General features: G+C 43.6%; 1 protein-coding gene across 1 annotated transcript in view; it reads left to right on the forward strand.

The window, feature by feature from the left end:
* LOC121271008 (protein EFR3 homolog B-like) overlaps positions 1-15,357 on the forward strand; it is a 250,589-nt gene that overhangs the window by 27,417 nt on the left and 207,815 nt on the right. Inside the window, exons 7-8 of the mRNA XM_041176694.1 lie at positions 1,236-1,370; positions 5,119-5,197. Of these exons, the coding sequence (XP_041032628.1) occupies positions 1,236-1,370; positions 5,119-5,197 (214 nt within the window). The remainder of the gene's footprint in view (positions 1-1,235; positions 1,371-5,118; positions 5,198-15,357) is intronic.

The following is a 15,357-nucleotide window of genomic DNA, read 5'->3' on the forward strand; positions in this document are numbered from 1 at the left end:
AGCTATGAGAGGTGGGTTCAAGCTGAGGGGCACATGCACTGGCTTGCTCTTCTATATCACTTGCCTGGTTTTGTGGTGAACACTGATTGGCTTCCAGACATCTCTGGTCCTGATAAACCGCTCTTCCTGCTTCAACAATCATCCAATAACTCTTAAATTACTTTGAAAACCAACAACTTCCTTCTCAGTTTTTATAAAACGCTGGTTCAGCTGGAATATTCTGTCCAATTCTCAGCAAAAGAGTTTTACTAGGATGGCACCAGAGTTGGACTTCAGTTATGTGGAGAGACTGGTGAAGCTGGGACTGTTCTCCTTAGAGCAGAGAAAATGAAAGGGAGATTTAATAGAGGTGTTCAAAGTTATGAAGGGTTTTAATTGAGTAAATAAGGAGAAACTGCTTCCAGTGGCAGGAGGGTTGGTGACCTGAGGCCACAGCTTTAAGTTAATTGGCAAAAGGTTGAGAGGGGGAGATGATAAGAATCTTTGTAAGCAGTGAATTGTTGTGATCTGGAATGTGCTGCCTGAAAGGGTGGTTGGAACGGATTCAATGGTAATTTTCTAAAGGAAATTGGATAAACACTGCAGGGCTATGGATAAAGAACAGGAGAGTGGGAATAATTGGATAACTTTTCAACAAGTAGGCACGAAGGTCAAGTGTCTGCCTTCTGTGCTGTAAAGTTCCACGACTGACTGTTTGTTGACTGGTAAATTTCTTCCTGTCATCTCTGATTCTTAGGTGCTGAATTTGGAATCTACTGCCAAAACTCTGTCCCACAAAGACCTATAACCCAAGTCATTATCTCTGACTGAATCAGATTACTGCCTGTCTCCTTTTGAACCCTGAACTGAGCATTCGATCCTACATGCCCCCTGTTGCTAAGATCACCTACTTCCACCTCAGTAATATTACATGATGCTGCCCTTGTCTCAGCTTAACTGCTGCCAAAACTGTCACGCATGCCTGTTCACTTCTGGACAACTATTTGAACTCTCTCCTAGCTACCCTCCTATTCTCAAAGCTCTATAACCTACAGCTCATCTTAAACACTCCTGACAGTATAGCGTTGCACACCAAATCCCTCGCGCCCATCACTCCTGTGCTCACTGACCTATATTGGTTCTTGTCCTCAACTCCCCTGTAAAAAGGGAAAGCTGTAAAATTTCCATCTTTTTGTTTAAGATTTCAGCTGGGTTCAAGTCAGTGAATTCTAATTCTCCTCATTAAACCTTTTTAGTCGTTCTCCATCGCCACTGCAAGCAACTGAGAAGGAGAGGGAGAGGCCTGCTGCTGTGGCCGAAGGTTGCCTCCGGGAGCTGCTGGGCCGAGCTGCATACGGAAACATCAAAAATGCCATCAAGCCAGTTTTAATGTACGTGATAGTTTGTTTAAATAATGTTGAATGGAAACTGTTTTGTCCTTAAGAAAAGAGCATGGCCACTTTCCCCTGTATTATGATATGGCAGGTGGTATTTCCCAGGCTGACCAAATCCATAAACTTGGCCAATCCAACGTGGTGATTTTGCAATTATTACGAGAAGGCTGGTGCACTGAAGTCAGAAGTAATGAGTCCACAACCACCTTTAGAGATTTTAAAGATTAAATTAAAGCATTTATTAACAAAAGAAGAAAAAAACTTAAACATACACAAGATTACAGTTACACAGTCATAACAGTTCCCAAAATTTCTACTTATCCAGACTCCCAGCTACACACCCACTTTAAAGCAACAGTCCAAATAGATTCCAAATTTATAAAGTCATCCAGCAATATTACCACAAGCATCCACTGGACAATGGAATTCCAAAACAAAAACAGAATTACCTGGAAAAACTCAGCAGGTCTGGCAGCATCGGCGGAGAAGAAAAGAGTTGACGTTTCGAGTCCTCATGACCCTTCAACAGAACCTGCTGAGTTTTTCCAGGTAATTCTGTTTTTGTTTTGGATTTCCAGCATCTGCAGTTTTTTTGTTTTTATCAATGGAATTCCAAAGGCTTTTAACACAACTTTGGTTACTGGAACAGCAAATTTCTTCAGGGTGGCTAGAGGCTTTTTCCCAAGTTGTTTTACACAGTTGCCTTTCAGGATCTTGCACGGTCACACATCATACAGCCTTCCATCCTTCTTCAAATATCCTTTTTGATTTGTAAATCCCATTGTTTCCACTTGTCTTTAGAAGTTACTTTTCCCAGTATATAAAAATCTTTCATGTTCTCATTATGGCCAGCATTTTTGGGAAAAATCAATATAATAACCTTGTCTTATTTATTTTGCCAGTTGTAAAAATCTTATCATGTCCCTTTGAAAACGAAACACTTCCCCACTTATCTAGAAATGCAAATTTCATTCATGACATCTCTGCTGAGATTTCACCCTAGCTTTACTCATCTCCATTTTAAATGCCTGTTTTACACCTCACTTCTTTGGTAATTTAAACCTTGCAGTTTAATCATCTCTAGTTTAATTAAATTAGCCCCACACACAGAACCCTGCACCCACACTCAGATAAACTTGCTTTGGAATATCTCACAATAATATTAGGAAAAATATGATAGTTTATTGACATCTATCACTGACTCTACCCACCCATTTAATCCCCCCAAAGCCCAATTTAGATTGTCCCCTATCACTGACTCCACCCACCCATTTAATCTCCTCCCACAGCCCTATGTAAACTCTCCCCTATCACTACTCGAACCATCTATTTAATCCCCTCTCATAGCCCAATTTAGACTCTCTTCTATCACTGACTCTACCCACCCATTTAATCCCCTAACACAGCCCCATATACACTCTCCCCTATCTCTAACTCTACCCACCCATTTAATCTTCTCCCACAGCTCCATGTACACTCTCCCCGATCACTACTCGAGCCACCCATTTAATCTCCTTGCACAGCCCAATTTAGACTCTCCTCTATCACTGACTCTACCTGCCCATTTAATCCCCTAACATAGCCCATGTACACTCTCCCCTAACACTGACTCTACCCAGCTATTTATCCCCTTCCATAATCCATGAACTGCAATGGAATGCAGGTTGTAATTTAGAATCCCAAAGCAGACAACACAACCTGTTTTCATATAAGGCCTCTAATTTTATAAAACTTTCCAAGCTACATCGCAAGTGCATTATAAAACAAAATTTGACATCAAGCTTCATAAGGGGTTATTGGGGCAGATAATCAAAAGTCTGGTCAAAGTGTTAGGCTTTAAGGAGCATCTTAAATATGGAAAGCAGAGAGGTTTACAAAGAGAATTCAAGAACCCAGGGCCCAGGTACCTGAATGGTGGTGGAATTAAAATTGGGAATGAGCAAAGGTGAGAGTTGGAGATTATCAAGATAGGGAGGGTTGAGGCTATGGATATATTTGAAAGCGAGCGTGATACACCACCCCACAAAGTTTGATAACAATAAAGGTTAGAGACGAAGGTAGATATGTCACAAGCCATGTCATGTCAGCCCAATTTAGATTGTCCCCTATCACTGACTCCATCTGCCCATTTAATCTCCTCCCAAAGCCCCTTGTACACTCTCCCCTATCACTGACTCCATCTGCCCATTTAATCTCCTCCCAAAGCCCCTTGTACACTCTCCCCTATCACTGACTCCATCTGCCCATTTAATCTCCTCCCAAAGCCCCTTGTACACTCTCCCCTATCACTGACTCCATCTGCCCATTTAATCTCCTCCCAAAGCCCCTTGTACACTCTCCCCTATCACTGACTCCATCTGCCCATTTAATCTCCTCCCAAAGCCCCTTGTACACTGTCCCCTATCACTGACTCCATCTGCCCATTTAATCTCCTCCCAAAGCCCCTTGTACACTCTCCCCTATCACTGACTCCATCTGCCCATTTAATCTCCTCCCAAAGCCCCTTGTACACTCTCCCCTATCACTGACTCCATCTGCCCATTTAATCTCCTCCCAAAGCCCCTTGTACACTCTCCCCTATCACTGACTCCATCTGCCCATTTAATCTCCTCCCAAAGCCCCTTGTACACTCTGCCCTATCACTACTCAAATCACCCATTTAATCTCCTCCCACAGCCCCTTGTACACTCTCCCCTATCACTACTCAAATCACCCATTTAATCTCCTCCCAAAGCCCCTTGTACACTCTCCCCTATCACTACTCAAATCACCCATTTAATCTCCTCCCACAGCCCAATGTACTCTCTCCCCTATCACTGACTCTACCCACCCATTGATTCCCTTCCTTGGCTGGTAAGATGGGCAGAGCAGTGGCAAATGGAATTTAATCATGAGAAGTGTGAGGTGATGCATTTTGGGAGGACTGACATGGCAAGGGAATACACAATGAATGGTAGGACCCTAGGAAATACAGGGGATCAGATGGACCTTGGTGTACATGTCCATAGATCCCTGAAGGCAGCAGCACAGGTAGATAAGGTGGTTAAGAAGGCACGTGGGATACTTGCCTTTATTAGCCGAGGCATAGAATATAAGAGCAGGGAGGTTATGTTGGAGCTGTATAAAATGCTAGTTAGGCCACAGCTGGAGTACTGTGTGCAGTTCTGGTCACCACACTATAGGAAGGATGTGATTGCACTGGAGGGGGTGCAGAGGAGGTTTACCAGGATGTTGCCTGGGCTGGAGCGTTTCAGCTATAAGGATAGACTGGATAGGCTAGGGTTATTTTCCTTAGAGCAGAGAAGGCTGAGGGGGGACCTGATTGAGGTGTACAAAATTATGAGGGGCATAGATAGGGTAGATAGGAAGAAACTTTTCCCTTTAGTGGAGGGGTCAATAACCAGGGGGCATAGATTTAAGGTAAGGGGCAGGAGGTTTAGAGGGGCTTTGAGAAAAAGAAATTTCACCCAGAGGGTGATTGGAATCTGGAACTCACTGCCTGAGGGGGTGGTAGAAGCAGGAACCCTCAGAATATTTAGAAGTATTTAGATGAGTACTTGAAATGCCATAGCATACAGGGCTACGGGCCAAGTGCTAGAAAATGGGATTAGAATACATTGGGGCTTGATGGCTGGCATGGATACGTTGGGCTGAAGGGCCTGTTTCTGTGCTGTATAACTCTATGAATCTGTTGTCAGGATGGGCCACTGTAAGTGTAAATAAATCATTATAATTTGTTCCTCAGGCACCTAGATAACCACTCACTGTGGGAGCCCAAGCTGTTTGCAGTACGGTGCTTCAAAATCATCATGTATTCAGTTCAGGTAAGTGGTTAATATTCAGGTTTCACTAAGCCTTGGGATGTATCTTCAGCTCGGCAAGTGGGGCCAGGGCCCGCTCGCCGAGGTGTAAAATAGCGCGCGGTGATGTAGGGCATGCATTGTTCATGGAGCCTCATCCATGGGCCGGAAAGATTTTAAATTTTGACAAAAATTTTTATTGGAATTAATGCATATGTGCCAGCTCATGTGACAGTTTCACATGAAGGGACATGTCATAAAAATTTTCTCACCACTTTATTAAACTTTTTGGACTTAAACCTAATCTCCCTGAGGCACCTCTGTGCCTCCTTTAAACCTCCTGCGTGAAAGAGCACACTCCTGACTCAGGCAACGCCCCCCTCCAGCCACACAGGGAGAGCACAGCGCTTCCAGGTGTGCATCACGCTGGGTGGGCCTTAATTGGCCTGCCCATGTAAAATGGCGGCGCGGACCTGATCGTACATGCTGACTGGGTCCGTGCCCACCCCCACTCCACCCACCTGACAGGCAGAAAATTCTGCCCCTTGGACTCTAAATATTTAAATATTGTGGTCTATGTATTAATTCCACCATTAGTGGAGAAAATATAGTTTCTTGCTTACTGTCCTTTTATTAGGAACAGGAAATAAATACCATTACACCCAATAGATGAAGCTTATTTCCTCCTGTTGAAGGATGTACAGTAGGTGTGCTGGTCACTGTCAGGTTGTGCTAACTCAATATGTTTGAAATGCATTGTTCAAATGATTCTTTCAATATTTGCTTTTACATTTGCTAAACTGAGATCAGTTTATTGGTGGACAGAATTTCAACAGAAGCATTTATTTATAAGCCACACTGTAGAAGTCACATTTATTGTCTGTCCATAGTTGCTTTGAGGAGCTTGGGTCTGCTTTGAAGCAGTGCAATTCTTTTAGTGATTGGTGGCTCAGTTTCAATGATGCCAAGCATATTGACCCAGCAACAATAAAGAAACAGCGACACATGTCCAAGTTAGGAAAGTATGTGTCTTGGAAGGTGATAGCGATTCTATGAAATCACTGCTTTTGTCCTCGCTGGTAAAAGCTGTGGGATTGGGAAATGCTGTTGCAATGACTTGGTCAGCTGCAGCAGTACATCTGGTATATCTGGTACACACTGCACCCGCAGTACTCCTGCACTGAGGGGATGGATAGAGCAGTCTGACAGGGACTCCAATCAAGCAACTGCTCTGTCTTGGATAGTGTTGAACTTAAGTGTTGCTGCAGCTCAACACAACCAGTGGTGAGTATTCCATATTACTTCTAATCACTCTTGTCAATGGTGGAGAGGCTTTGAGAAGTGAAGGTATAAGCCATATGTCACAACATATCAGTTTTGAATGTTATGTGAGGATGTTTGTGAAAAGGGACTGACTATATGGTGAGGGCACTGGGGGATATGGTGAGAAAGGACTGTCACAAAAGGGAAGAGGGGACTGGGGACATGGTGAAGGAACTGGGGATGTTTATTTTCATTCTTAGGATCTGAATGTTAATTGCAAGGCCAGCATTTATTGTCATCCCTAACTGTCCTTGATAAACCACCTTCTTAAACACAGCAGACCACCCCTAGTGCTGTCAGGATTTTGACCCAGAGACAGTGAAAGAGCGGTGATTTAGTTCCTGGTCAGGATGGTTTTTGGATTGGAGGGGAGATTACAGGTGGTGGTGTTTCTGTGAGTCTCCTGCCCTTGTTATTCAAGGTGGTAGTGGTCGTGGGTTTGGAAGGTGCTGTTGAAGGAACCTTGGTGAGTTGCTGCAGTGCATCTTGAATATGATGCACATTGCTACCACTGTGCGTCGATAGTGGAAGGAGTGAATGTTTAAGGTGGTGGATGGGGTGCTGATCAAGCAAGTTGCTTTTTCCTGGATGGTGTCGAGCTTCTTGAGTGTTGTTGGAACTACACTCATCCAGGCAAGTGGGGAGTATTCCATCACACTCTTGACTGGTGGTCAGGCTTTGGGGAGTCAGGGAATAAGTTACTTTCAACAGAATTCCCAGCCTCTGACACAGTATTTATGTGACTGGATCAGTTTCTAGTCGGTGGTAATCCTCAAGAATATGATGGTAATGTCATTGAATGTCATGGCGAAATGGTTAGATTTTCTCTTGATGGAGGTGGTCATTCTCTGGTATTTGTCTGGCACTGGGATATGATGAGAAAGCATTGGAGGATATGGAGAGGAGACTAGACGAAATGATAAAGGGATTGAAGGATAGGGTATTAGGGGCCTGGGGAATATGGTGAGGGAACTGGGCGGATATTAGAGTCCTAGAATGGTTACAGCATAGAAGGAGGCCATTAAGTCTATTGAGTCAAGGTCAGCTCCCTGTAAGAACAATTCAGCTATCCCACTCTCCCAAAGCCCTGCAAATGCCTTACCTTGACATGTTTATCCAATTCCCATTTGAAAGCCATGGTTGAATCTGCTTCCACCACATTCTCAAGCTCGGCCAACCACATCTTGATCAGTCACTGCCTAAAAATATTTTCTATTTTGTAACCTTAAATTGGTGTCCCCTGGTTCTTAACCCTTGTATCAATGGGAGGTTTCTATCTGCTCTGTCTAGATATATGATATTGAGCACCTGAGGAGAATAGATCCAGCTTCATCAATCTGTCTTTGTAACTGAAGTCTCTTGTCCTCAAACCATTCTTGTGAATCTTTTCTAGACCCTCTCCAAAGCCTTCACATACTTCCAACACTGCAGTGCCTGGAATTGGACACAATATTCCAGTTGATGCTGAGCCAGTGTGTTATAAATATTCATCATAACTTCCTTGCTTTTGTACTCTATACCTCTGTTTATAAAGTCCATATGCCTTTTTTACTATTTTCTCAACCTGCCTGGATACCTCCAGCGATTTGTGCATGTATACCTCAAGGATCTTTTGTCTCTGAACCCTTGTTTCTGCACCCTCTTTAGAATCATAACTTTTATTTTATGTTGCCTTTCCTCATTCTTCCCACTAAAATGAGTCATATTTCTCTGTATTAAATTTCATTTGTGATGTGTCCGCCTATTAAACCAGCCTATGTCTTGTCTGTTGTTATCCTCCTCACAGTTCACAATGCTTCCAAGTTTTGTGTCATCCGCAAATTTTGAAATTATGCCTTTTATACTCAAGGCAATACAGATGAAGAAAAGCATTGGCTCTGGTACTGATCCCTGGGGAACATCACCATATACCATCCTCTGGTCCGAAAAACAACTGCTCATCACTGAGATAAAAACAAAAAAACTGCGGATGCTGGAAATCCAAAACAAAAACAGAATTACCTGGAAAAACTCAGCAGGTCTGGCAGCATCGGCGGAGAAGAAAAGAGTTGACGTTTCGAGTCCTCATGACCCTTCGACAGAACTTGCGTTCGAGTCCAAGAAAGAGTTGAAATATAAGCTGGTTTAAGGTGTGTGTGTGGGGAAACTCCCCACACACACACCTTAAACCAGTTTATATTTCAACTCTTTCTTGGACTCGAACGCAAGTTCTGTCGAAGGGTCATGAGGACTCGAAACGTCAACTCTTTTCTTCTCCGCCGATGCTGCCAGACCTGCTGAGTTTTTCCAGGTAATTCTGTTTTTGAACTGCTCATCACTAATCAGTGGGAGAGCAAGGGGCTATAAAACAAGTGCGAGAAGCAGTGAGAGTCCTGAGCGGAGGGACCAGCGGTGAGAATTCTCGGAGTGGGGGGGCCAGCGGTGAGATTCTCAGAGTGGTGGGGGGGGCCAGCGGTGAGAGTTCTCATTGTGGGGTGGGGGGCCAGCGGTGAGATTCTCAGAGTGGGCGGGCCAGCGGTGAGATTCTCAGAGTGGGGCGGCCAGCGGTGAGATTCTCGGAGTGGGGGGGCCAGTGGTGAGATTCTCGGAGTGGGGGGGCCAGCGGTGAGATTCTCGGAGTTGGGGGGCCAGCGGTGAGATTCTCGGATTGGGGGTGCCAGCAGTGAGATTCTCGGAGTGGGGGGGCCAACGGTGAGATTCTCGGAGTGGGGGGGCCAGCGGTGAGATTCTCGGAGTTGGGGGGCCAGCAGTGAGATTCTCGGAGTGGGGGGGCCAGCGGTGAGATTCTCGGAGTGGGGGGGGGCCAGCGGTGAGATTCTCGGAGTTGGGGGGCCAGCGGTGAGATTCTCGGAGTGGGGGGGCTATCTGCTGCCTCTGAGGAAAGTCAGGGCCACATTTGGAAACAGTTGAGGTCTGACATCACAGGAAACTGGTAAGTTGATCAGCTGGTGAGAATTGCTGCTTAGGGACTGAGCCTCCACAACCAGAAGATTAAAAATGATACCTACTGTAATGCATATAAATTGTAAAAGTGTGAGAAAAAGGAAGAGTGGGGTCAATTAAAGACCGAAAAGGGGATTAATAAATGAAGGCAGAGGGCATGGTTAATGTATTAAAAGAATACTTTGCATCTGTCTTTACCAAGGAGGAAATGCCAGACAGCCCCTGGTGAAAGAGGATGTAATTCTGTCACCAGAAGTGTTTAAAATTGATAAGGAAGAGGTTTGGGACAAGTTATCTGTTCTTAAAAACAAAAAAACTGCGGATGCTGGAAATCCAAAACAAAAACAGAATTACCTGGAAAAACTCAGCAGGTCTGGCAGCATCGGCGGAGAAGAAAAGAGTTGACGTTTCGAGTCCTCATGACCCTTAAAGTATCTGTTTTTAAAGTTGATTAGGCACCAGGATCAGATAAATACATCCAAGGATTCTGAGGGAAGTGAGCGTGGAAATTGTGGAGGCACTGGCCACAATTTTTCAGTTTCCCTTAGATTCGGGTGGTGCCAGAGGACTGGAGAATTGTTAATGTTACACCCTTGTTCAAAAAAGGGTGTAAGGATAAGCCCAGCAACTAGAGGCCAGTTAGTTCAGCTTCGGTGGTCGGGAAACTTCTAGAAATTGCAATTTGGGACAGAATTAATAGTCAAACGTTTAAATAAGGAGAGCCCAGCATGGATTTCTGAAAGGAAATTCATGTTTAACTAACTTGCTGAAGTTTTTCAAAGAGATAAGAGGTTTGATGAGGACAATGCTGTTGATGTGGTGTAAATGGATTTCCCAAAGGCATTTGATACAGTGCCACACAACAGACTTGTGAGGAAAGTTATCGCTCATGGAGTAAAAGTGACAGCAGCAACGTTGATACGGAATTGGCTGAGTGACAGGAAACAGAGAGTCGTGGTTAATGGATGTTTCTCGGCTGGAGGAAGGTTTGTCGTGGAGTCCCCCAGGGGGCAATGTTGGGACCCTTGCGTTTCCTGATATATATTAATGACCTAGCCCTTGGTGCAGAGGGCGCAATTTCAAAGTTTGCGGACAATACAAAACTGGGAAGCATCGTGAACTGTGAGGAGGACAGTGTAGAATTTAAAAAGGACATAGACAAGTTGGTGGAATGGGTGGATAGATGGCAAATCAAGTTCAATGCAGAGAAATGTGAAATGATACATTTTGGCAGGAAGAACTTGGACAGACAGTATGAAATAAAAGGTACAACTCTAAAGCAGGTGCAGGAGCAGAGGGACCTGGTGTATATGTGCATATGTCATTAAGGGTGGCAGGACAGATTGAGAGAGCAGTTACTAAAGCATACAGTATTCTAGGCTTCATTAATGGGGGCATAGAGTACAAGAGCTGGGAGGTATTTTGAACTTGTATAAGACACTAGTTAGACCTCAAATGGAGTATTGTGTCCAGTTCTGAGCACCGCAATTTACAAAGGACGTGAAGGCATTGTAGAGAATGCAGAAGAGGTTTACGAGAATGATTCCGGAGGTGAGGAACTTGAATTGGAGAAGTTGGGACTCTTCCTTGAAGATAAGGAGCTGAGAGGAGATTTGATAGAGGTATTCAAAATCAGGAGGGGTAGAGTAGATCGGGAAAAACTGTTCAATCGAGGCATTCAAGAGGGAATTAGATGATTATTTGAAAGGAAACAATCTGCAGGGCTACAGGGAGAAGGCAGGAGAACGGCATGAGGTGAAATCCTCATTGGGAGAGCTGGTGCAGACATGCTGGGCTGAACGCCTTCCTTCTGCACTGTAACAATTCTGTGGTAATTTTTGTTTCCTGTCACATGGCAAATTTGTATTCATGTTACTGCTACCTGAACCACATTACCCTCATCAACCCTCTCTGTAAACTCCTCAAAAACCTCAAAATATTTTGTTAGACATGATTTTTCTTGAACAAATCAATTGTGGCTTTCCTTATTCCACTCTTGTTCAGATGCCTGCTAATTTTGCCCCAGATTATCATGTGAAAAATCTTTCCCACCACCAAGGTTTCTATTTGCTCCTGGGATGTGGGCATCACTGGCCAGGCCAGCATTTATTGCCCATCCCTAACTGCCCTTGAGAAGATGGTGGTGGGTTGCCTTCTTGAACCACTGCAGTCCATGTGGTGTAGGTACATTCTTAGTGTTCTTAGGAGGGGAGTTGCAGAATTTTGACTCAACAATAGTGAAGGAATGGTGATATAGTTGCAAGGCAGGATGGTGTGTGGCTTTGAGGGGAACTTGCAGATGGTGGCAGGGTTACTTGTTGCATGATTCCTAGCCTCTGACCTGCTCTTGTAGCCACAGTATTTATATGGCTAGTCCAGTTCAGTTTATCGTCAATGGTAACCCCCCAGGATGTTGATAGTGGAGGATTCAGTGATAGTAATGCCATTGAATGTCAAGGGGCAATGGTTGGATTCTCTTTTTTTGGAGATGGTCATTGCCTGACACTTGTGTGGCACAAATGCTACTTGCCATTTGTCAGCCCAAGCCTGGATATTGCTCAGGTCTTGCTGCATTTGGACATGGACTGCTTCAGTATCTGAGGAGTAGTGAATGGTGCTGAACATTGTGCAATCATCAGCAAACATCCCCACTTCTGACCTTATGATGGAAGGAAGGCCATTGATGAAGCAGCTGAAGATGGTTGGGCCGAGGACACGGCCCTGAGGAACTCCTCAGTGATGTCCTGGAGCTGAGATGATTGACCTCCAACAACCACAACCATCTTCCTTCGTGCTAGGTATGACTCCAACCAGCGGAGAGTTTTTCCCCTGATTCTCATTGACTCCAGTTTTGCTAGGGCTCCTTGATACCACACTCGGTCAAATGCTGCCTTGATGTCAAGGGCAGTCACTCTCACCTCACCTCGGGACTTCAGCTCTTTCGTCCATGTTTGAATGGGTTGTGGGTATCGCTGGCAAGGCCAGCATTTGTTGCCGACCTCTAATTGCCCTTGAACTGTGTGGCTTGATAGACCATTTCAGAGGGCAGTTAAAAGTCAACTACATTGCTGTGGGTAAGGAGTCACATGTAGGCCAGACCAGGTAAGGATGGCAGATTTTCTTCCATCAAGGACAGTAGTGAACCAGGTGGATTTTACGCACGAACATAAGAAATTGGAGCAGGAGTAGACCATGTGACCTCTCGAGCCTGTTCCGCCATTCAATAGGATCATGGCTGATCCCGGGCTTTAATTCCATTTTCCCACCCACTCCCCATACCCCTTAATTTCCTGTGAGACCAAAAATGAGTCTTTCCCAGCCCTAAATGTATTCAACGATGGAACATCCACAACCTTCTAGCGTAGAGAATTCCAAAGATTCACAACCCTCAAATGAAGTAATTTCTCCTCATCTCATTTCTCTAAACTCCAGAGAATATAAAACCAATTTACTCAGCCTCTAATCATAGGACAGCCCTCTCATCCCTGGGACCAATCTAGTGAACCTTCGCTGTGCGGCCTCCAATATCCTTTCTTAAATATGGAGTCTAGAACTGCACACAGTATTCCAGATGTCGTCTCACCAAAATCCTGTACAATTGTAGCAAGGCTTCTTTATTCTTGTACCCCGATCCCCTTGTAAAAAAGGCCAACATAGCATTTGCCTTCCTAATTGCTTGCTGCATCTGTGTGTTAACTTTCGGAATTCCTTGTATGAGCACATCCAAGTCTCTTTTAATATCAACACAAGTTTCTCACTTTAAAAAATATTCTGCTTTTCTATTCTTATGGCCAAAGTTAATAGCTTTACACTTCCCCATATTATACTCCATCTGCCATCTTTTGCCCACACATTTAACCTGTCTATATCTCTTTGCAGCCTCTCTATGTCTTCCCCACAGCTTACCTTTCCACCTAGCTTGGTACCACTAGTGAACTTTGATACATTACTCTGTTTCTTCACCTGAGTCATTTACATGGATTGTAAATAGCTGAGGCCACAACACTTATCCTTGTGACACTCCACTAATCACTGCCTGTCAACTTGAAAAAGCCCCATTTATGCCCACTCTCCGCTTTCTATCCATTAACCAATCCTCTATCCATTCCATGAGCCTTTATCTTGCCTATTCACCTTTTGTGTGGCACCTTATCGAATGCCTTTGGAAATCCAGGGACGGAATTTTACGCTGGCGGATTTAACGGTCCCACTGAAGTCAATGGACTTTTGAATGGCTTCTCTGCATTTTACGACACTGCCCCCAACATGATGGGGCTGTAAAATTTTGGCCCAGGTATACTACAACTATTGGGTCCCTATTATCTACCCTGGTCATTACATCCTCAAAAAACTCTAATAAATTTGTCAAACAGGATTTCCCTTTAGTAAAAGCATGTTGGCTTGTTCTAATCATACTATGCTTTTCTAAGTGCATTGTTAAGACTTCCTCAATATTAGCTTCCAGCATTTCCCCAACAACTAATGTTAGGTAACTGGCCTGTGGTTCGGAAGAGTACCAAATGTAAAGAGAACAACAATTTATACTTCATGGGAAGAGAGTGTTGATTGATTGGCAGGTGGTCTCTGATTGGTAGAAGTGTTGCAAAGTACAAATTGTTGTTCCCTTTACATTTGGTATTCTTGCAAATTACCCTAATGAGTGCAAGACGAAAAGCTTTGACAACATGTCCTATTTGAGCAATACTCAAGTTCTATACTATCAAACAACTATTTGGCCTGTGCTTCCCTGTTTTCTCTCTCCCTCCTTTCTTGAAAAGTGGTGTAGCATTTGTCAGCTTGCAATCTAATGGGACCTTTCTTGAATCTAAGAAATTTTGGAAAACCATAGCCAGCACATCCACTACCTCTGCAGCTTTCTTTTTAGAATCCTAGGATGTAGGCCACTGGGTCTGTCGGATTTTAGTCTCTTAAGTTTCTCCAATACTTTTTCTCTGCTGATATAAATTTTCTCAATCTTTTTAGCCCCAAGGCTACTGTCTCTTTCTGGTGTGAAAAATGTGTCTTCTACTATGAAGACAGACACAAAATATTTGTTCAGTGCCTCATTCCCCATGATAATTTCTCCTGCCTCTGCTTCTAAGTGACCACTATTTACTTTAGCTACTCTCTTCCTTTTATATAGTTATAAAATCTCTTACAATCTCTTTCTATGTTTCTGGCTAGTTTACTTTCATTTTCTATTTTTCCCTTTTTATCAACTTTTTGGTGGCCTCTAAAACACTCCCAATCTTCAGACTTGCTACTGTTATTTGCAACATTATAAGACACTTCTTTTAATCTAAGACTATCCTTAACTTCTTGAGTGAACCATGGATGGGTCTTTCTCGCTGTGTTTTTATTTTTCAATGTAATGCATTTTTGTTGAACATTTTGAATTGTTTTTATAAATGTTTCCCATTTACCTCCATATCTTTTAGTCTATTTACCCAATTAACCTTAGCCCGTTCTTCCCTACATAATTGACTTTGTTTAAGTTAAAAAATGCTTGTTTGCAATTGGGGTATGTCACTTACAAACTTAACATGGAATCCAATGGTATTATGATCACTATTTCCCAGTGGATCTTTTACTATGACGTTATTAATTAACTCTGCTTCACTACACAATATTAAATCTAAGATAGCTTTATCCCTAGTCGATTCCACAACACATTGTTCCAAAAAGCTGTCACAAAGTCATCTTCTAGCCCATTCTTGTCAATTCGATTGCTCCAGTCTATATGAAGATTAAATTTCCCCACAATTATTACACTGCCTTTGTTACAACCTCCCATAACCTGTGGAATGCTTTGTCCAATGGTCTAATTACTGTTAGGGGGCCTATAAACTACTCCCACCAGTGTTTTCTGACTCTTGATATTCCTAGTTTCCACCCATACTCATTCTACTAAATGATCT

Source organism: Carcharodon carcharias, chromosome 2, assembly GCF_017639515.1.
Source record: "Carcharodon carcharias isolate sCarCar2 chromosome 2, sCarCar2.pri, whole genome shotgun sequence".
Classification (NCBI taxonomy): Eukaryota; Metazoa; Chordata; class Chondrichthyes; order Lamniformes; family Lamnidae; genus Carcharodon; species Carcharodon carcharias.